Source organism: Microtus oregoni, unplaced genomic scaffold (genome assembly GCF_018167655.1).
Source record: "Microtus oregoni isolate MIOR12 unplaced genomic scaffold, Mior012 000007F_ref0000211, whole genome shotgun sequence".
Classification (NCBI taxonomy): domain Eukaryota; kingdom Metazoa; phylum Chordata; class Mammalia; order Rodentia; family Cricetidae; genus Microtus; species Microtus oregoni.
Genome location: NW_024543066.1, coordinates 35,761,891 through 35,785,990, shown reverse-complemented (window position 1 = coordinate 35,785,990; position 24,100 = coordinate 35,761,891). Strand labels below are relative to the sequence as shown.

Here is a 24,100-nt window from a genome sequence, read left to right as displayed (position 1 = left end):
GTGACTTTGCGAATGCACATAGTCTACAGCTGTGGGGAAAACTGTTAAGTAGAAAGATGAGGTCAAATTAGAGAAGTACAAAAATTTAGAAACTGGAGGAAGGGGCTCGATTGGCCCCAATCCAAAATGAATCAAGAAATGTTCATTTTCTTTCCCTAACAGAAGTTTGACTGCCTATAAGCGTCCCTGTCAGATTTTGTGCTAGAAATTGAGCTATAATTCCCATTCATTAATGCATTTGATTTGTATAATTATTATATTATCTAGGCACCATTACTCTCATAATTACAGGAAAAGAAACTATTACTCAAGAGGGCAATTTAGCAAAGTTATACATTTAGTAAATCACAAGCGAATCTCACTGTTGAAGCCTTCTCATTACAGAGTACTTTTCTTCCTTATTCCTAAAGTTGAGTGTTTAACCTCCATGGAAGAGTAGACCATTTGAGGCTAGGACACAGTGCTTCACTAGATCCTAAGAACTCCTTTTAGAAGCTGTACACAGGATCACTAATTACTAGTAAGTGGGAAAAGGGACACGGACTCTATGTTCTAATACGTAATCATAATTATGGTAATAACAAATTTTGAATTGATTAAAATTTAACTTGAAGGGGAAATGCTGAGATATTAGAAAATATACAGTTGAGCTAACATGCTCTAAGTTCTAGAAAAGACGCAAGCAGATACGAGCTGGATGTTTTTGCTGTGCTCTTCCTAGATGCTACAGATTACACTAAACATTTCCTCTCTCCAGCGTAGTGAAGTTTAAATAGCTTACCCATCATTCATTAAGAACCACACCAATGTTTTATGACTACACAAGAGGTTACCATTAGGGAATCAAGCCACGGGTCTATGGAAGCATTACTATTTATCAACTTGTTATGTCTTAAATTATTTTTAGTATTTTTAAAAATAAAAATCATGTTTTATGATTCCCTAAATTTTTAAACCATAAAATCATGTCCTAGTGGTTGTTCTGATTAAGCAATTGAATGCAAAATTAAGAAAAAAATAATTGAATCTCCCAAGATAAGTAGGATGGTGTGCAATGATATACAATATCTAATATTCTTATTTGATTGTCTAAGTTTGAAATACTAGAGTTGTTACACAAAGTCTTGCGTGCAGTGCTTAGAAGAGAGGAAAGAAAGATATTCTAAACACAAGATATCTCAAAAGCACATCACTAATGTGATACAAGAACCAACAGAGCAGATACTATCAGTGGTGGTGTTCAAATTAAAGGTCTGGGTCCTGGGGAAACGGTAACATAATAAATGGTTATTTGTTCTTCAGTGAGTAATTTCTTTGTAGCTAACAGCCTGTATTCATAAGCCACTCAAAACAATTTGAACCTGTTAAAACGTCTGTTAGAAAAAAAGATGCAAGATAATACTCAGTGATGCAAGGATAAGAAGAAAGAGGGATCCATTGTGTACCACTGGTAGAAATTTAAATCAGCATAGCTGTTATAGAAAATAGGACGCAGCAGTCAGATATTCGGCTCTGCCATTAATAACAGAGTCCAGACTCAAGGTGATAAGCCAGCTGTCTTGTGCACAACTGTGACATCCAGCTCCAAGAGAAGCTGAAACAGAATTATTGCTGGGACTTCATGGATTCTAGAGCCTCTGGTTCATGGAACCTGATTTAAGGTGGAGAGTAACAGAGGAGGACCTCAATCACCATCCTCTGGATCCTAAGTTCAAACATAAATAGGTATGTGCATTTGCATATACACATATGCATACATTCATATACATATATACTGGAAAAAGAGTGGGAAAAAAACGTAAAAATTAAAAAGGTTAATTGAGCTGGGCGGTGGTGGTGCACGCCTTTAATCCCAGCACTCGGGAGGCAGAGGCAGGCGGACCTCTGTGAGTTCGAGGCCAGCCTGGTCTAGCTCCAGCTAGTTCCAGGACAGGAACCAAAAGCTACGGAGAAACCCAGTCTCGAAAATCAAAAAAAAAAAAAAAGTTAATTGTCTTAGAAATACCACCATAGAATACACACCAAAAGAAAGTGAAGTCAATGCGTCAAAGGGCATGTGTACCCAGAAAGATGAACATGGTATGTACTCACTCATAAGTGGATACTAGTTATAAAGCAAAGGATAGCGAGCCTAGAGTTCATGACCCTAGAGAAGCTAATGAACAAGGTGAATCTTAAGAAAAACATATAGATCCACCTGGCATTGCCTAACAAAATTGTCAGTGTGAAAGTCAAAATCAACCCTCTCTGAATTCCTGGGATGCTAGGAAGCACAGACCATTTGGGTCTCATTTATCTACCACACTCAAGGGAACTTTGGTATCATCTACACCTCCAACTTTTGCATTCAGTGCTTGATTTGAGGGCTTATAAACTCATCTTTGCAGTTAGATCTGGCCCAACTATCCCTTAGCTTTCTGATCTGCTCTCTTCCACCAGCAACAAATCTGCTTTCTCCTTCACTGATGGTTTGGCCTTCCATTCAATACCAGCAATTGGGTTGTGGTGGGGTTATCCACCTCTGAATATTCCCCTGGATCTGAGGCTTCCTATCTCAAGCACAGTTCTTTCCTTGCCTTCTGACTTTTCTTGAAGTCCTGGTATTAGGAACTGTGTCTTTCTCATGCTCAGAGCCCTGACCCCTGTTCTTATGTGTTCTTACTGAAATAGCTTGTGCCTGCTGAGTCTTATACTCCCTGGCTCCCTGGGATGCCACTATATTCAGGCCTTGGATCTTCTTTATCTTCCTCTGCCTCATCCTTGGGAACTCTACCATTCACCTTCTCGTTCCTATTGGGATTCTTTTATAGATCCACTAACCATTCCTTTTAAATCAAATCTGACCTCACTATTCCTTATACCATACAGTTGGGAACAGAGAAAGAATTCTCCACTTTCTTTCTTTTTCTTTGCTCCAAAACCTGCTTGTGTTTGTCTGTTCTCCCTCTCTGTTTGTTTGCTACACCATGTGGGTCAGATGGAGACGCCAGCTTTGTCTTGCTCGCCACACACCAGTTTTCCATTTCTTTTAATTAACTCCTGTTTAATTCTGTATGTTTCTTGTGAGCTCAAGGGAGTTGACTTGGAACCACCTCGAATAGTATTTTGCCAGGTCCAAGTGGCACCTGAAAGTTCCATAGAGCTTGGACAGTGAAGTTAAACAGCCAGCTACTCCAGGACATGGACAACACCCCAGCTTTCTCAGGTACCCCAAAGACTGCAGCACCCCCAGCTCAGCATGAAGCAGTCTCGAGAACACAGCGTCCTCATCCCTGCCTCACCTGCTACCCCCATCTAAGGCAGCTTTTTATAATAAACAAAAGGGAGGATGTTAGTATTTAGGCATCTGTAATGGCCTGCCCTAAAGGTCCTGACAGGATACTCCCTCAGTTGCAGCTCCTAAGAGTACTCTTCATGCACATTTGCTATGTTTCCTTTTAAAAGGTTGGCCTGCCCTGCTCCCATCTCTTTCTCTTTTTCTTTCTCTCTCCCTTCTTCTCACTCTCACTCTCTCTGTCTTTTCTGCCACTCTTGTCCTCAGTGACCAGTCTCTGTCCTCCTCTCTGCACTTATCTAGCTTGATAAATCAATGATGTTACTGTGGTCCCTTACAGGAATGTAGGTAAGAAACAAAGGACAGCAGAGGTTACTCAAAGAAGCTGCATCACTGCCAATCATTCCCAGCATGGGTGACAACTAAGGAAAGCATTCTCAGTTATGGAAGAGTCTTGGGGAAACGAAGTAACTTCAGCTATGGCTTTTTCTCTCCCAGCAATTACTTCCTCATAAGTAACCCTGCAAATGGCTGTGTGACTCTTGCAAGACTCAAGAGTAGCCTGAGATCTATGAGTTTTCTGAATAACGATGTAGGACGTTTCTCACTCTGGAGCTAGCCTAGACCTCACTGCATAATCCAGGCTGGCCTTGAACTCACAATGATCCCACCTCACTGGTTGCTTACCATAATGACAAGTTTGAGCCTGGCAAACTCCCCAAGTCTTATGAATCCTCCTCCTCCCTCCAGAAGGGGATGTTTCAATTTGGAGAAAACAGTCATACAACACATAAAACCAATACACTATGATAATTAGACTTTTTCATACAATTTCATTAGAACAATCCTCTTTGAGACTCATTCTAGGAAATGCTATTTTTAATATTTCTATTTTATTTTTTTTCATTTGAAATACCAGTTCCCCTCCCTCTTTTTCTCCCATCCCTCCTCCTCTCACCATTCCACCCCTCATCCTCTCCTCAGAATAAGCCCCTGCCCCTGTACGAAAGCTGAGCAAGGTATCCCGCCATAGGGAATGGACTCCAAAAAACCAGTTCATGCACCCTTAAGTCCTGGTCCTACTGCCAGCGCCTCCCCCAACAGATCAAGCCATATAACTGTCACCTTTTTTTTTTCAGAGGGAGAAACCTAGTGCTATGGAAATTCCCAGGAATCCACAAGGATGGCCTTAGCTAAGACTCCTAGCAATAGCAGAGAGGGTGACTGAACTGGTTTTCCCCTAATCAGATTAGTGTCTACCCTAATTGTCATCACAGACCCTACATGCAGTAACTGATGGAAACAGTTGCAGTGATCCAGAGCCAAGCACTAGACTGAGCTTCCGGAGTTCAGCTGAAGAGAGGGAGAAGGGATCATAGGAGAAAGGGAGAGGGAGCATCAAGATCATGATTGGGAACCACAGAGACAGATGACCTAAGGTAATGGAAGTCCATGGACTCTGGACTGACAGCTAGAGAACCTGCATGGGACTGAACTAGGCCTTCTGAATATTTCTAATTTTTAGAACATAAGCTATAGGGTTAGACAAACCAAGAAATAGTCAATCAGAACTTCTAGCTTTATAAAGGAATACTTTTAACTTTTGTGACTCCAGTTAAGCAAAATGATGATAATAACCTCACTCATATAATTCCACTGAGAGATTTAAATAAGAGTATGTAACAGAAATGATTGTATAGAGCGAATGTAAATATTCAAATATATATGATTTGGGGTGTTTTCTTGTTTGTTAGTTGGTTGGTTGGTTGATTGGTTTTTTCAAAATAGGGTTTTTCTGTATAGCCTTGGTTGTCCTGGAACTCAATACGTAGACCAAGCTGGTCTTGAACTCACAGAGATCTGACTACCTCTGCCTTATGAGTTCTGGGATTAAAGGCATGTACCACCATCATCCAATATATATGAAATACACTTACATCTATAAATACATGCAAGTTACATACATACAAGTATATATATACATATATATATATATATAATATGTACTCCATATAAATATATGTGAATGAAATGGTCATTTCTCTTTCTCCTGGAGTTGTAGGATCTTTCTCTTACCCTTGGACATCAGAACTCCATATTCTTTGGAATTTAGATACTAACAAACCCCTGTTTTTCTTCATTAAATCAATTTTCTTTCTGTACCATCAGAGTCACATAATGTTACAATGAATATACTTAATATCCGTTATCCATATTAAAATTACTCTTCTCGGTTTTAACCAGTGAGAGTTTCTGTTATTCTTTCTGATGGAGATGGCCTGTTTTGTATTAAGAACAGTTTCCTGGAGGAGCTTTCCACTTTCTGGGTTTAACTTAGAGTATCACATCTTCTGTTACTTTCATCTATTTATCTTGTCTTCAAAGTTCTGGAAGATCTCTGTCAGTTTGTTCTTCATATGACCTGTTCACTTCAAGAAGTGATGGATCCAACCTTCATCTTCATAAGCTTTGCCTTGCCCTTATTTCTGTCAGTGTCTCTATGGTGCCTTGTCAATCCTCACTATTGCATTTTCAATTCATACTCTTTGTCTTATCTCAAGGAACCCATAGTTCTATACATTATTGAGAAAAGTATGCATTCTCTAAAACTACTCCTTAGTATACGGTGTGCTTCCCCTACATTTCCTTCCTTTTGTCCTTTTACTGTGTTACATGCTTAATTTCTCTAGTCACCCTGCCTTCAATGATGTTGCTCAGTATTTCATATCACAATAAAACATCACAAAGAACTAAATGAAACAATAACAACAAATAAAGATCTCTAATTCTTTCCTTACCTCTCATTTCCCGGTGCAATATCGGCTCCAAGGTGTACCCAGGATTTCTTAGCATAAGCACCGTGAAGGGAAAGTTTCCCATAAACTCCTAAAAAATTGAATCAACAAATCACAAAGAAAATATTTCCATCTTAATTAAGGGCAGATAAGTGAAATATGGTTCAAAGGTTCATACACAAAAATACGTGACATATAATCTGTATCTAACTATGTCCATCTTATCTTAAAAAAGAATATTTCTATTATAACAAGTCAAATATAACTCAAAGATCTACAGAGAAATTAAAGCTACAGAACATAATGAAAATCTAAAAGTGGAGAAACACCATCTAATGGTGAGCCAGTTCAATTTAAAGTGGTATGTCCTTCTGCTTTTAAGGTGATGTCAAAACTTCTTTGATCTGATGGAAGACAACCAGTTTGGGTATTTAATGATATACCCTAGACTGTGCAACAGGCAAGGTTCATTCTATTTCCTGAAGATGGGACCTCAATTTTGTTTTCAGTGTTTAAATTTAATAATTTGTCTCACTAAAGATGATCCGGGGAAACAGGAACAGACAGATAATGCTGTTTTGTTTTAGACTCGCAAGTAATAGTCTTATCAGGGAGATTCAGCCTGCATGTATGCCTTCAGCTGTTCGAGGATTTTCTCAAAATTACTTCATCACCATTTCCATATTAAGTATAATTTCTCATTGTCTTGTGTTCTAAAATATGTGAACATGTTTTCCAGTAGTAGAACAAAAAATAATCATGTGTCACCATATGTTTATTTATGTCACTTAGACAATAAATGTGTTATTTGTTATGTTATATGCTATAAATGTTGTAAGTCTATATATGTTATATGTCTAGAAATATGTGCACTTGACATGACGTTCTAATCTTTTCACCCTACTTTCAAATGGATCATGTGAATAACCCTGTACAAATGGAAACATTTTGTTGCAAGCAACTAATTTAACAACCTAAATACTCATAATATTTTGTAAAAAAAAAAAGTCATGAATGAAAAAAGTAAACACCATTGCAATGTTAACCATATGCATTGAATTTGTTTCCAGTGTGGACCAAAACAATAAAATCATAATTACTGAGACCTTAATTAAGTGTCTGTGCCAATGTCTGTATTTCTTCTGTACTCTAATTCAGGAAGGTATGTTAGAAAATAAAAAAGACAAGAATTAGTAGATGCAGAATGAATATTACTTCAGAGCACATCCTAGAATCAATTTTTCATGATAGAGTTTGATAATTACATGTCACAAAATATCAAACCATAAAACTAAAATCATCTTTTATGCTAATTGCCTAGGTAGACAGAATTTTGGGATGGCTAAAGAGATTTCCAACAACAATGTTTATTACAAAAAAATTCACATCTTTAAAATCTGAATTATCCTGAATATTCAATTAACTGGAAAAGCAGATTTCTTGCTTATTTCTATGATCAAAGATTAACTGTAAAATAGCACTGTATCATTTCATAGTTGCTTCAAGAAGGTAATAAATGACTTAAAATGATTAAAACCTGCCTTTTGCTTGTGATGCCAAAGAAGCTAAGTATGCTGTGAGTTGTGTATTCTTTGTTTAAACTGCTATTAGAAAAATTTGAAAGGCACTGCTTGAAGCACAGAGCTGGGGCCAGGGTCAGCATGCTTATTTGTATAAACTCCAGTCTGAAGATTTCAACAGATGTGGTTAGAGAACAAATGGATCAAATCAAGTGCCCTTAGTATAGTCTCTCTTCCTGGTCAACTGTAAGGTTAAAAATTCTTCTACCCATGCCATGGAAAAGATAAACAGAATTTATAGAAAAAAATGAAATTATAAAGCATTTCAACATATTATAAAGCAATTGTTAGACATTTTGGAAGTAAGTTAATGAACCTCACACTATCTGAATATTTATCCCAATATGGTAAGAAATGTCATACATGTGGGGTGTGTGTGTGTGTGTGTGTGTGTGTGTGTGTATGTATGACTTTGAACGTTCATCACAGCTGTTCATCTAAAGGAAATTCCAATGAAATCCCGACTCTGGCTCATGACAGTAACACATACATCTAGTCTATATAGCAATACAATGCTCAAAAACATAGTAAATGATCATGACCTGACTCTTTTCAACTCTCTTCGTATAGGGAAGTGAAAAAAATAAGTAAAAGGAAATGTAGTTTTGAAATGAATGAATTTTCTTAAAGGAAGGTAAACAACTTCAACTCAAGAGGTTTCCCTTTTACAGAGTAAGTAATGCCTATACAGTGAGTGCCATTGGGAAACACTCTTATCCTGTAATATCCATCGATTTGGAATCTTGTCAGTACAAGATGTTTCAATCTTTGAGTTTCCAGTCTTTGGTTTTGTAGACCAGTTTAGGATTTTATACTATAATACTATGGCAATGTCACTATCAACAGTGAATGATCTTCTGTTCACCACACATACATAGTTCATCACTTTTGAGTCATAGTTATGATATCTGTAAATGGACATTGGACATCTCAAAAGTCAAAGAATAAATGTAAACTTTCCAGAATTTAACAGCTGTCTAAGAAATAAAAGTCCTTTGCCTCTGTCTTTCTTCCTGTCTTGCTCTTTCTTGTTTTGCAAACACATAGACACACATATTATTAATATACATTATATTTAACTCTTACCAATTGTTCCTGGGTCAACACGTATTCCATCAAAATGGTCACAAAAGATTTCTTCTGAGGCTCTGAGGATAATCAGAAGTCTTTGTTCTTTTTCTAAGGGATTTGTTAAAGTACCTGTTAAGAAAACAAAGCATATCATCTAAAATAATTTGAAATGCAAAGAAAGAATCCAGAGTAAGTGTCTTGATACTGTTTGTATGGGGAAGAGGCAATGGTCACATCAATGAGATGACAGCAGAAAGCATGAGTTCCTACAACCCTCTCTGAAGATGTCTGGGTTATCATTCATGAATCGTCTGCTACCTCTCATCATAGACTCAGATTACACTTTACTGGCTCCTATTATTCAGGCTGGTTTTGTGGCGTGTTCTGGGTTAGTGATGTTCGGATGGAAAGTACTAATTTCTTTTGTTAGTTGGTAATGTAAATACTTGCCAAGTATTCTCCACATCTCTTCTCTATTATATAGTTCCTCATTTATAAGAACTTGGATTCTTAATTGAAGAAACATTCAGAAAAACCTGAGAAGTTTTTTGACTCCAGGAAGCAGGCTGGAGTCAGGTTCAACCTAGTCTAATATGAATACTCATTTTACAAACCACTGAGGTATAAGAGTGATGTACTAAAAACCATTATTACAGTGAACCCTGGCTAATACAGTGACCATGGTTGTGTGAATTAGTGTTTCCTTCACATGGTTTTAGCATTTAGTGTTCACTACAAATCTAAGAGGCATGATTCTTATTTTGATGTAAATATCCACATAGAAAGAGGCCTAAAGCTTTGGGTATGAATCTAAATCTATCCAACTAGCAGTATGTAGCAGACTTCAAACAATCATGGTTTATCAAACCAGTAATAAATTGTTTTTCATAAGTTCTCTTAGCATCATTGCAACAAAGAAAATATAAGGCTATGACAGACAGATGGGAATTGCTTCCAACAACTTCTTGAGGAAACAGTCATGTTCTATACAGTTAGATGAATGTTCAGAGACTTGCTAACATGATATCATTGAATACAGACCTAGGAAAGCTATGCTATTCTTACAGAAGCCATTGTTGAAGAAATAAGCAGTATAAAAGTCCTCCCCAAAATATATATTCTATGGAAGCAGGCTCATGAAAATCATCAGCCATCAAATGAGTCTCTGCTTTAAACCAACAAAAATTGTGATTGCTAAATATGGTATGGAATAATTGGTAAATTTAAAATCATCTATTTGTCATTTTGGTTATTCTTCTCTCAGGCAACAAAAAAACCACTCCACATTCCTATTAGTTAGGACTTTCTATGCACCTGGTGTAAGTTTGGGGTTTGTTTGGTCTATGTGTATCTCCTCAAATCATCCCCATGAGCCATTACTGTTAGAAGTGTTGATAGCAAGATTCAGAGAAATAAATCAATTTGCACTGGAGTAAGGAGGTTGCTTGTTGGTTCCCAGCCACTTAGCCCTAAAATAATCACACAGAAACTGTATTATTTAAATCACTACTTGGTCCATTAGCTCTAGCTTCTTATTGGCTAACTCTTAATTTAACTCATCTCCATGAATCTGTGCATCACCACGAGGTCTTGACCTATGATCAAAGTTTCAGCACATCTGCCTCCAGCTGAAGCTCCATGGCTTATCTCTGACTCTGTCCTTCTATCTCCAAGCATTCAGTTTAGTTTTTCCCACCTAGCTAAGTTCTGCCGTGCTATAGGTCCAAAGACGTTTCTTTATTCATTAATGGTAATCACAGCATACAAAAGGAAATCCCACATCATTGCACAGCACATGAGTCAAGGGCAAGTATGGCTTAGGTGTTCATGCTACAACACTGTTGTAGAATACTTTTTAAGATGTGTTACATTTGTTTATGTGGTGGCACATTTATTTTTAATGATGCAAAGATGTGTTGCATTCCTTTATGTTGCATTTGTTTAATTCTGTGAAGTTGTGTTATTTTGCCCATCTAAAACACTTGGTTGGTCTAATAAAAAGTTGAACAGCCAATAGCCAAGCAGAAGAAAGGAGAGGCAGGGCGGGCAGGCAGAGAGAATAAATAGGAGGAAAAATCTAGGAAGAAGGATCAAGGAGCAAGAAAAAAGGAGGAGGAGAGGAGGACATTGGAGGCCAGCCACGCACCTATACAACTAATAACAGAGTAAGAAAGAAAGAAAAGTATACAGAAATAGAGAAAGATAAAAGCCCTGAGGCAAAAGGTAGATGGGATAGTTTAAGCTAAAAACAACAACAACAAAAAAAAAAACTAGCAAGAAAACAAGACAAGCTAAGGTAAGGCATTCATAAGTCTCCTGTAGTATTTAGTTGAGAGCTGGGTTGTGGACCCCAAAGAACAAAAGAGTAAAAACAACCAACTATACAACACTAAGGCAAGGTCTGGCTCTGTATAGGTGCCACAGTGTCTTAGCTGGGAAATGAAGGTATCCTCTGAGCCCAAAGACACAGAGAGCAAGAAGAAAGGGAGCAAAGGACTGGGGACTGTTCAGTAAATATGCCTGGTGTGACTCTTATCTTGCTGCTAGAAGTCTGTCCAGTAAGCTGTTTTCCAACTGCGATTTCATTTATTTCATGGAGGGTAAAGTCTAACATGGGGAGAAAAAAAAATGGCCTAGCACTAAACAGATAGCAGAGAGAAAAAGTAGGACACTTTTTGCCCTAGAGAAATGTATGCAGAGTCCCATAAAAAGAGTAGCGCGTTTCTCTAAAATCAGAGATTAAATCAATTATGCAACCCAAAACTGCAGCACATGTGGGGCCTTCACAGAAAATCTGGGCAAAATTAGTCAGCCTGCCGTGATCTTTCAGAATCCAAAGCAACCGGAATTTGGAATCTTTTTCTTAACATGGGAGACGGAAAGGTGGAGGCTAGAACTACTCCGCAACCAGGCAGAGGCAGGAGAAGAAAAGGTGTGATGTTCTACATTAAAATACTGTGCTTCCCAGATATTAAAAGCAGGTGAAAGGGAAGCTTCCCAGGCTGCTGTCCTCATTGTCTTCTCAACCTCACAGAGATAGATGCTCTTTTCAATGCAGACTTTACCAATAAATAAGAGTAGCTAGCTCTGAGATGATGCAGTGGGGTCTTGGCTTGTCTTTGTAAATCTGTTGTAGTTTATATGATGGGAGATAATCAGCACTGTGTTATGAAGATATTACTGCTGCTTTTGCATACATTACATTCTTCACATGTCTTCCATGAAGACTGTAGAGATTCCCATGGGGAAATTGAGGCAAGAAGAGCTTACACCACTAGTCAGAAACTACATAGCTATTATTAAGTGGCATTGGGCTTAGATTTAATAAATACCATCCTAAAACATGCGGAGGATGAAGGAGAAGTAAAGCAAAGTTGTTATTACTTAGCATGATGGTGGGCAATGGAGGGGGAAAAGAATTGGTTCCAGATGTTAAAATCACCTGGGGAGATGGAAGAAAATAAGTTCTGGTATACCAAAGATAACCATTATTGATTTGGCGGATATGGTACAAATGGATTCCATGAATTTCAAAACATAAGAAAAAGGGAAATGAGCCTTTATTACTTTATTAACTAAATCTCTATGATAGAATCAGGTATCAGCCTAGTTTGCATTTAAACCTACTCTATCACCCTGAATCCCCACACCTTGGAGTCGACAGACACATTCAGGATAATTGTCTAATCTTTCCAATCTTTCTGTGCACAGTTTTTGCTTCTCCCAGTCCTTAAATTTCCAACCATACCTGGCTCCACTCTAATTGATTCCTAAGAATGTACTATGTTCTTGAATTGGAGTATATAAGAATGGCCATGCCTCTTGTTATATATTAAAAAGTTTGAACTAAACATTCAGCACTCAATATGGATAAAGTTGAACAAATCCTCAAAGTTCTTCAGCATGGTATTTACAAAAAACAAATGGCAAATATTTTTAAAGGCTTTGAAATAGCAAACAAGGAGAAGTGGTGCTTATATTTCATGCTCACTCCCCTCCTTTTCCCTTTTCTAATGAGCTCCATAGCTGAGCCACAGCAAGTCCCTCAACAAATTTTCCCTCTCTTTGCCTGGGATGCCATGCCAGCTAACTCTTCAGAGTTCATCTTTATTCATATCTTTCTTTGTCAAGTAAGTCAGGGTTAAGTGACCGCCCCCCCCCTTAAGCTATAACAACAGGCCACATTTTACCTCAAAACTTTTAAAACTAGAACATTGGTTCCTTGTGCCTGTTTTCTGTTCTTTGTGAGCTAAGAAACAGTGTGTCGCCAGAATTAACTTTAAAACTTTTCATAGAATGATGAACTAGATCATTGAGACCAACTTCCTTGCAGAAAACGACCGTAAAGAGAAACTACTGATAGTAATAAAAATGTGAATCAGTTATAACAATCCTAAACATATATACGCCTAACAGGACAGCTTCCAATTGTAGACAGCAGAAATCTAGGGAACCAGAAGGAAAAAAAATGGATAATAAGAGTGATAAGACAAACATCTGGTTATATAATAGATAACTACCAAGAACAATAAGCTGTCAGTGTGAAACCTGGTTGCCTGCTGTGTGGTCCACTTAAGCTCTCAGGAACCATGTCTTTGTGGAAATATGTGTGGTACATGTATATATGAAAAGTGTAATTGCTTGAAAGAAAACATTACTGTTTATTTTAAGCTGATATTTTATTTTTAAAATTATTTTCTCATTCTATGTGAATAAGTGACTTGCCTTTGCGTACATATGTGTATGAATTACATGTCTGGTGCCCACCAACTTCACAAGAGAGTGTCAGTTCCCCTGGTACTCGAATTAAAAATGGTTGTGAGCCATCATGTGGGTGCTGGGGATTGAATCCAGGTCCTCTGCAAGAGCAACAAGTGATCTAACCACTGAGCCAACTCTCTATCTGCTGAAAAATTATTTTTTTTGTTTTTTTAATTTTTTTATTAATTTTTTTAATTAAAAATTTCCGCCTCCTCCCCTCCTTCCTTTTCCTTCCCCCTCCCCCCCACTCCCCACACCCCACTCCCCTCCCCCTCCCTCTCCAGTCCAAAGAGCAGTCAGGGTTCCCTGCCCTGTGGGCAGTCTATCTAGGTCTAGGAAGGTGAACATCCAAACTGGCTAGGCTCCCACAAAGCCAGAACATGAAGTAGGATCAAAACCCAGGATGGAGGGGGGAGGACTTTGAACTTTCCACAGGGCAGGGAACCCTGACTGCTCTTCAGACTGGAGAGGGAGGGGGAGAGGAGTGGGGGGAGGAGAGAGGAGTGGGGGGAGGGCATGAAATGGGAGGCTGGGAGGAGGCGGAAATTTTTTTTTCAATAAAAAAAAAAAACTCAGTGCCATTGTCCTTGGCCTCTCAGCAGCCCTCATTGTCCGCCATATTCAGTGAGTCCGGTTTTATCCCATGCATTTTCAGTCCCAGTCCAGCTGGCCTTGGTGATCTCCTAATAGATCAGCCCCACCGTCTCAGTGGGTGGATGCCCCCCCCCCTCGTGTTCCCGATCCTATAGCCATACTAACGAATATCTTGCATATCACCATAGAACCTTCATCTGGCGATGGATGGAGATAGAGACAGAGACCCACATTGGAGCAATGGACTGAGCTCCCAAGGTCCAAATGAGGAACAGAAGGAAGGAGAACATGAGCAATGAAAAATTATTTTTAACAAACATCACACACATGGTTTTCTGTTTGCTCGGGTTTTAGGCAGAAGAATGTAACCTACAGTTTTCTCAGGTTTATTTACTTCTTATTACTTAATAATCCAGTGTGTCTTGCAGAACTGCCAGTTGAGAAGGCAGTAAACTATATATTTTTTTTCTTTGGAATTGAGAAAGCTCCAATCATGGAAGCAATGAAGGAAGCTCCCATACACCTAGGACTTTACTCGCTGACAATCAAAGCCAGGTGCGATAAATGGAAGAGATGGGTGCAAGCAAGTGCTCCAGAGGAAACAAACACACACTAACAAATCAACATACCAAGGCTTATTTTGAGATTGCATCCAAGAAGGATTGTAAAATCTGAACTTGAACTACCAAAGTTTTACTCTGTTTTCGTACTTGCTCAGTTCCTTTCTTGCAGGAGATAAATGTATTGTGGTCACTGAAATATTAAAACTGTAATCCCTTCCTCATAGATATAGCCATGAAAGAGTGGTGTGTTCTAGAGAATAAAAGCACTGAGGTAAATAATAGACATAGGCAAACCCATGCATTCATCTATATACCAATTACACATACTACCAGAAGCTAACAATAAGTTTTACGATATGCACAGAACTCCACCCACTTAATATAAAGGATACTTGAAAACTAATACATTATGTTATCAAGGTGAATATAGGAAGGTCAAGAAGAATGGGTAGAATGGGCCAGAAATAAGATACTGAATGTGATCTACTAGTGGAAACAAGAAAGGGTTTCTAATAGAGGCAGAAGTGCTGGGAGCAGGGAAGGGCGTATTAAAGATAATTGCAACAGCTGCTGAACACGCCTTTGTTCTTTCCCAAATACAAGATCATAAAACAAATGAGTAATATCTGTCTAGCTCAGTTTTCTCATGAAGACTGTGGAGGGGTGATTCATCACAGTTATTTTTGAAGAATTTTCTAGAAGCTGCACAATGATTTTTCTAGAGTAGAATTAAAAATTTAATTTACACCATTTTCTAGTCCAGCAACTATCCTTCCATCTTTCACCCTGCAGTACATTTTCCTGTCTCAAGGCTTTTTATGAGCTTTTCATCAAGGCTGGGGTTGTCTTCTGTAATCTCTCCAGGTCTAGATTTTTGTAAGTCTTAGTAGTTCTCAATCCATGGTAGCAACCCCTTTGGGGTCACATATCAGATCATTCACTGATGGAGGAAGGTCATTGGCTAATAAAGGAACTGCCTTGGCCCATTTCATTGGTTAGAGGATCGGTGGGAGGAGTAAACAGAAAAGAACACTGGGAGGAAGAGGAAGTGAGGTCAGAGTCTCGACAGCTCTGCTCTCCGGAGCAGATGCCTCAGCAGAGACGCCATGCCCCGCTCCCGGGATGAAGCTCCGACCCAGGATGGACTAGGCTGGAATCTCCCCGGTAAGCGCACCTTGGGGTGCTACACACAGATGATTAGAAATGGGCTGAATTAATATGTGAGAATTAGCCTAGAAGAGAATGGGCCAAGCAGTGTTGAAAAGAATACAGTGTCCGTGTAATTATTTCGGGGCATAAGCTAGCCGGGCAGGCGGCTGGGGTGTTGGGGACACAGCCCCGCCGCCGCCCTTATTACTTCATATGGCGCCCACGTGGACAACTGCTTCCACATAAAGCCTGAGACAGCTTGGGAAGTAATTCTAGAACAAAGTGAAAGCATTGTGCCTGGTTTCTTGGTAGCAGCAATTTCTCGGTTCTACTCTGCTTGCTAGAGGCAAGCAAGCGCCTCATCTAAGAGAGGCTTCCTGACTCAGCTTTAGCTGCAAAGCCTGCAGCTCATTAAGAGGTCCTGCCACGAAACACTTAAATGGTGTTGACGAAAAGCTGAACGCATGCTTTTCGGTTTTCAGCCGTAGCAGGAAAAAAGCTGCGCCGTTTAAAAATGCTGGCTTTCTGGGCCATCCTGCCAGGGCAAACTCTGACTGTTTAAGGCAGGAGGGCCGGCTACCAAGAGAGGACGTGAGTGTTGTCTGTTGTAGCTCACTTGCTGGCAGGGACCTTGAAATGCCATACAGTTGTTGCAGTAAACATGGCTACAGCCTGTATATCCGCCATGAGGCTGGAAAGCTAAGGAATGGACTGTATCTAGCTGGCAAAGCCAAGCCTTTAATCCTACCCATATTGCTCAGTAATTTAAAGGCTCGTGTGGTCAGAAAAAGAGAGATATACAGTAAAGAGAGATTCAAAGACAAAGAAAATTTCTGAATGGTTTAAAGTGTGTTAAAAATATATGCAGACTAAAAGTTGATGTTCTTAAAGTAAAAAACAAAAAAGAAAGAGAGTTGTGTGTGATAGCACACGCCTTTAATCCCAGTGCCTAGAAGGCAGAGACTAACAGATCTCTGTGAGTTCAAGGTGTAGTAGCAAACACCTTTAATCCTGAATGCCTGGGAGGCAGAGACAGGCGGATCTCTGAGAGTTCAAAGACAGCCTGGTCTACAGAGTTACTTCAGGTCAAAGATACAGAGAACCTGTCTCAAAAAGCAAAGAGTTAAAAGTAAAAATAAACAAAATAGAGGTTAAAACAAAGCTGCACAAAGATGAAAAATACACAGAGAATTTTGATACTGTATGCTATTACGCTCTCTTTGAATTGTTTGAATGCTGAGGAAGGAGCAACAGCTGCTAAAAGATATTTGTTTATAAATGCTGCTGAACTAATCCAACATAGATATTTTGAATTTGGATCTAAGGATATGATACTTTGGAAAGGAGTTTCTTATTTTGTTTTCACAGAGGATGAGACGCTGTTCATTTCTTCTATTCCGATTTGGTATGATGGACCACGCCCTCCTGAAGGGTTGGTGTGAACATCTTCAGAAAATTGCTTCGCTCAACTGCCAACTGAGATGAAACTAGCACACAGGTTATCCCGTGAAAGACCTAATTAACGACGCCCCATTCAGCAGGAAGCAGTTTGGAGAGAAAAACCTGCGCCCATGTTCCCAAATATGGTTTATAAACGTTCTTTTACATTTTAAGGGGGATATGATATAGATATGAATAATTTACATTAGTATAGATTTTGCTTTATTGATAGAGATTTAAGGTCAATTTTGTTACATGTATAAGTGTTTCTGATTTTGATTAAGGTATTGTGATTGTGTAGTTCATTTAAATATGTACTGTATAATTAAGAAATGTAGGTTGTTAATGGATAATCATCAATAATAATAAAGCTTGTAGTCATGTTAGTTAGATTTTCTAGATATATAGAGATATATTTTAGATAGACATTCTTCATGTCTTTCAAAGATTACAGAATAGGACATTTAATGTTTTAATAACTGAGGACTTTTCATGACAATGAGACACTCTGCTCCTGGCAGCAGCAATCTACTTCAAGAGGAAGATGGGCATCGAAGAGGCTCGTTATGGAGTTTGATAGCCATTTGGGCAAGAAACTGCTCTTGCCTGGACTATTGCATAAACTGGACACAGAGAACCCGCAGAGAGAGGACTACTGAACTTGCCTAAGGTGAGATGATCTTTCGGGGTTCCTGATTCATGAAAGAGTCTGCAAGACATTCTGCAGGACACAACAGATAGTGACTGAACTGACTTTGAATTTTCCTGCTTTATGGAAATGTCTGCTGGATACCATGGGCCTGAAGGCTGAAGATGGATGCCCCAACGGTACAAAGGAACTTTGGGTGACTGTCCAGGCAGCGAGATGTCTCTGTCATTTCTAGAGTTTTAAAATTTGCTTTTTTCTTGCTTACTTAGGTAATATTATATCTTTCTGGAGTCTTTGATGGAGTTAAGAATAGTTAGTTATAGTTATAGTTTTCCTTAGTTATGATAAAGATTATTGTAACTTTTAGTTGATAACTGTTTTGTTATATGTAATTTTGCTATGTTAAAGTTAAAGCCTTTTTTTTTTGTTTAAACCGAAAAAGGAGAAATGATGGAGGAAGGTCATTGGCTAATAAAGGAACTGCCTTGGCCCATTTCATTGGTTAGAGGATCGGTGGGAGGAGTAAACAGAAAAGAACGCTGGGAGGAAGAGGAAGTGAGGTCAGAGTCTCGACAGCTCTGCTCTCTGGAGCAGATGCCTCAGCAGAGACGCCATGCCCCGCTCCCGGGATGAAGCTCCGACCCAGGATGGACTAGGCTGGAATCTCCCCGGTAAGCGCACCTTGGGGTGCTACACACAGATGATTAGAAATGGGCTGAATTAATATGTGAGAATTAGCCTAGAAGAGAATGGGCCAAGCAGTGTTGAAAAGAATACAGTGTCCGTGTAATTATTTCGGGGCATAAGCTAGCCGGGCAGGCGGCTGGGGTGTTGGGGACACAGCCCCGCCGCCGCCCTTATTACTTCAATTCACTACACTTCACATAACAGTAGCAACATTACAGTTGTGAAGCAACAACAAAAATAAATAATGTTATGGTTGCGGGTAAGCACAACATAAGGAATTGTATTAAAGGGTCGCAATGTTAGGGAAGTTGAGAAACACTGAGCTAGATCCTTCTGTTCTCTTTAGTCTAAAGTTACATGATTCATTAACATGTCCTTCAGTCACCACCTAGCCTGATGGCCAACAGCCAACCTGCACCTTTCTTCAAATTATTTCCCTCCTCAGTTTCCTTTAGAACATATGTTATCATCTAAACATCTCATTCCTGTTCATTGTACTCTCTCATCATTTGTTTTCCCAAACAAACAAATGAAAAAACTCTAGGATCCTCTTTGTCCCAATTGCTGAAAGATAGTCAATCCCAAAGCAAAGCCTGGCACTGAACTAATTGTTCAATAAAAGAAGAAATTGGAAAGAGAAAAGGGGGAAGAGAGGGAACAAGAAATGGACATTTATGTGGAACTAAAAATCACCAGAACTGAGAAATTACTTCTTTCTTAATTTTTACTTGTTTACTTCATTCTTCATCCAGGAAAGTATTTCTATATATAACTCAACGTGGATAACTGTTAACTTTCAGTATGTGGTATGTTCAATGACAGTTAGGAACACGTGGAAGTGGGGCCTGCCCCCAAGCCTGATTACCTTCCAAGGATTCCCAGACTCACATTGTGGAAGGAGAGAACCAACTTCTCTACAAGTGATTCGTGAACCTCCATAAGTGCACTGTGCACTGTAGTATACACAAAACCAAACACACTATCTCTCTCTCTCTCTCTCTCTCTCTCTCTCTCTCTCTCTCTCTCTCTCACACACACACACACACACACACACACATATTCATACACACATACACACACACAAACACACTCATACTGATATAGTAAGTTTATAAAAGGAAAATTAAAGGCAAAAGTTAAGCTGTGCAAGAATAGATAAAGGGTGTTGAGTTTATAAAATTTACCATCTCTTAAGAAATACTTGATGGCCTGACAAATGGATCCACAGTTAAGAACACAAACTACTCTTACAGAGGACCTGAGTTAGGTCCCCAACAGTCTTATCAGTTGGCTCACACCTGCCTGTAACTCCAGCTCTGGCTGTGGGGTGGGGTCTGAGATCCTCTTCTGAACTCCACAAGCACCTATCTACACAGAGACACTCACTTATGTACATATTTAAAACTAAGTATTTTTAAAGAAATGTTTATTGGACGATTGTTTTTTGAAATTTTGCTTTGTTTTGTTTGCTGGTTTTTTGTTTGGTTGTTTTATTTATTTATTTATTTATTTATTTATTTATTTATTTTGTTACAAGGGCAGGGTAAGATTTTCTGCTCAGAATGCCTTTATCAGCCACTATAATAATAGCCAGAGGATAATTATCAATTTCTTCATCTGTTATACTTTTGCCCATGCACATGTTCTGTTGGGCTAGTAAGATCAGCACTGAACAAAGAATGTAACTGACTTTATTTACTCTGGCATCTGTAATGCAACTTTGATCTCAAATTTACTTCCAATTCCGGCCTTCTATGATTCTGAAAGTCAGGTGATATCTTTTGCCAGCATCCATTGCCTCAAAATCAAGAACCCGAATTCCACACTGTTAGGATTTGGATCAAATGGCATCACCTAGCAGATCTGCTTTGGCAGAATGCTGTGCCAATGTCCACATGTATTAAGTTTGTTTACTAACTAGCCGTATTATCTGTCTCATGTTGGGCTTTCTGTAGGTGTGGACAGATGGGCTGAAAGCCTTCCTTGAGGCATAACACACACAGGATTGGGCAGATGGGTTCCAATAAGAAACCTTTAGGCATGAAACACACGGATGGAACAGAGAGAAAGAAGATACGCCATTATCCAGTGATGCAGGCATCATTTTAAACCATCTGAAATATCTAAAGCAAAACTGGAGAGAAGCACAGGGTCTCTTCCTTCAAAGGTACAGATTTTTAGTCCACGAGTTACATGTTACAAGCAGCCTCAAAAGCCTGAAAAGAGCAGTTCTAGTTAGAAAGTGGTGACCGCCAATAGCTTTCTACTAACACACAATTATTTAGTAAGTATTTCCATCAGTGATTAGATGAGAATTTTATAGACTGCTAAACAAATGGGACAATGGTCATAATCAGAAATGAAAATAACAAAATATAGAGTCATTCCCCAGTGGAGAGAGATGGATGAAAATAATCTAATAAAGAAAACAGATGAAGCCAGTACTGGCCTTGTCCCATAGTCACACTGATGATTATCTCGAATATCACCATAGAACTGGCAATGGATGGAAATAGAGACAGAGACCCACATCGAAGCACTGGACTGAGCTCCCAAGATCCAGTTGAAGAGCAGAAGGAGGAAGAATATGAGCAAGGAAGTCAGGACCGCGATGGGTTGGTCCACCCACTGAGACAGTGTGCCTGATCTAATGGGAACTCACCAAATCCAGCTGGACTTGGACTGAATGAGCATGTGAACAAACTGGACTCTCTGAATGTGGCTGACAAAGGGGGCTGACTGAGAAGCCGATGATAATGGCACTGGGATTTGTTTCTACTGCATGTGCTGGCTTTTTGGGATCCTAGTCTGTTTGGATGCACACCTTCCTAGGCCTGGATGAAGGGGGGAGGGCCTTGGACTTCCCACAGTACATTGTACCCTGCCCTCTCTTAAGGAGGAAGGGGGAGGAGAGGGGAAGGGAGGAGAGGGAGGGAAATGGGAAGAGGGGAGGAAGTGGAAATTTGAATGGTATTATTTATAAAGCAATAAAAATTTTAAAAAAATATCTGATGAAAAAGTATACTTGGGTGCTCCAGTACAGAAGGCAAAATTAAAGAAGCCTTACACACATGCACACTGGGAAAACCATTATTGGAGGCAGCACATGGAGAAAGGGCGGGAATTACAGCTGACAAGCTCTCTGCTAAGACTAACAGCATGGGGGCGTGGCTGGAAGGGCAACTGACTTCTTGGGTCTATTGGTAGGACCATTGCTTCTGTTCTGATAACTGGAAGATAAATTCACTGAGAAACTCCTGTTGGTGCCTATGTTCCTAAGACACCATCTCTAATCTGTGCAGTGTCCTACGTGGCAACCGACCTAGCAATACAGAACTGGGGAGTCCTCTCTGGCTTCCAACCTGCTGAGAAGAGACAGGCTAGAGTACTGATTCCCATAAGACATTCTCAAGTGAGGCTTGAGTCCCAACCATGCTCACACTCACGCATATGTCTGACAGCCCTCTCCACACTCCCAATCTGGATTACAGGAACAACTCATTCTCTCCACCCTTTACAGAAAAGCGAAGCAAGAATATCTGGCTTTACTAGCCCTAAGGAAAGCATCATTCCAACCATAATTTGGTAAACAGTGCATTTATTTAAGTTTTTAAAAATGTCCAGTTCATGTTACTGATTTGTATATGGACACCCTGGCTGATAAAGTAATATTTTTCAAATACCTACTATAAGATATTGTGAGCTGCTGCATCTATTTAGACATCTCATCCCCTTGTGGTAGACTCCATAATTGTGTTTGTTACAAATGAGGAGATGGAGGTCCCCTGGAGTTTATTTGTTTACAATCAAACAGCCAGTGTGAGGATGTGATGAGTTTGGCCCCAGATTATCTAACTTAGAGTCCCTCTAGAGCAATAAAAGGGGATTGACAATAGAGTCAGTAAGAAAGAACAAAGAGAAGTCACCATTGTCCACATCTAAAGATGTATTTGGAAACACATTTCTAGCCTTAACACTCACAGCCTATGTTAAACAGAGGATCGTTGCTGTCTTCCACTTCCCACAACACATTCCCCCAGAACATGACTATCATTACATTGCCAGTCCAATTTCTGTGCACTTACTCACCTACTTTCAGTTCCCCTCCTGCAATGAGTAAGCAGGCCACACTCAGAACATTGCTTCTGTCCACAGGGAATTCTAAGGTCCCCATCACATAGAGGCGTCTAAGCACCGGGAGCTCAGTATCCACAAGAACAGTCCTGTCTGCAGAAAGCAAAAAGTTTACTCAGATGTGTGCACCTATATAACAATAGCCACTTTCCACTTTATCTCCTCCATGGATGTTCCAGGCTTCTGGAAATTCAGGAGCTGCTCATGTTGAGACCTGAGTCAGGCCAACTGCAGCAACCAGAACAAATACTCTGTAGGAAAGAAAGTCAGTCATGATTAGTAAGTTTTACCACTCTTTAACACAACAATGTTATGGCCAAAAGCCTTGCTTAAAGCTGTCTTCAAACACCTGATGGAGGAAGGTCATTGGCTAATAAAGGAACTGCCCTGGCCCATTTTATTGGTTAGAGGATAGGTGGGAGGAGTAGACAGGACAGAAAGCTGGGAGGAAGAGGAAGTGAGGTCAGACTCCACAGCTCTGCTCTCCTGAGCAGACGCCTCAGAGAGACGCCATGCCCTGCTCCCTGGCAGACGCACGCCATGAAGCTCCGACCCAGGATGGACTAGGCTAGAATCTCCCCGGTAAGCGCACCTTGGGGTGCTACACACAGATGATTAGGAGTGGGCTAAATTAATATGTAAGAATTAGCCTAGAAGAGAATGGGCCAAGCAGTGTTTAAAAGAATACAGTGTCCGTGTAATTATTTGGGGCATAAGCTAGCCATGTGGGCGGCCGGGTGTGGGGGATGCAGCCCTGCCGCCCCATATTACTACAGTTGGCGCCCAGACGTGTGGACAACTAAACCCATTTAAAAAACCTGAGAAGGCTTAAAAATAAGGGAGAGAGAGTTTAACACAGATTTTTGCTGTTTGTTGGTGGCGTGCTGTAGAGAGATTTCCTGATTCGGCAACAGTAGCAGAAAAAAACGCTGTGTCATTTTAAAACGCCACTTCCTGGGACTGTGCCGCCATTGAGATCTCTGTCTGGCTCCTGCGGGAGACAGAGCTTTTGAATAGAGCATTTGGAGTAAAGTGCTACGATTTGTTTGATGGCAACTAGACTCGCTGTGTTCTCAGGTCTGCTCTGCTTGTTAGAGGCAAGCATGTGCTTTCATCTAAGAGAGGCTTCCTGACTCAGCTTTAGCTGCAAAGCCTGCAGCTCATTAAGAGGTCCTGCCACAAAACACTTAAACGGTGTTGACGAAAAGCTGAACACATGCTTTTTGGTTTTCAGCCGCAGCAGGAAAAAAGCTGCGCCGTTTAAAAATGCCGGTATTCTGGGCTGTCCTGCCAGGGCAAACTCTGACTCTTTTACGCAGGCAGTTTATGCGGTTTGCAAGCACAGGCTGCTGAAGCTCGCTTGCTGGCTACAGCCAGTACCTCAGCCATGAGGCTGGAAAGCT

General features: G+C 39.9%; 1 protein-coding gene across 1 annotated transcript in view; it reads right to left on the bottom strand.

Annotated features, from left to right (window-relative positions):
* The window catches only part of Pkhd1 (PKHD1 ciliary IPT domain containing fibrocystin/polyductin), a 443,194-nt gene that overhangs the window by 123,332 nt on the left and 295,762 nt on the right, over positions 1 to 24,100 (bottom strand). The window contains exons 52-54 of the mRNA XM_041656327.1: positions 22,653 to 22,790; positions 8,736 to 8,849; positions 6,073 to 6,160 (exon numbers count right to left, since the gene is read on the bottom strand). Coding sequence (XP_041512261.1) covers positions 6,073 to 6,160; positions 8,736 to 8,849; positions 22,653 to 22,790 — 340 coding nt within the window. The remainder of the gene's footprint in view (positions 1 to 6,072; positions 6,161 to 8,735; positions 8,850 to 22,652; positions 22,791 to 24,100) is intronic.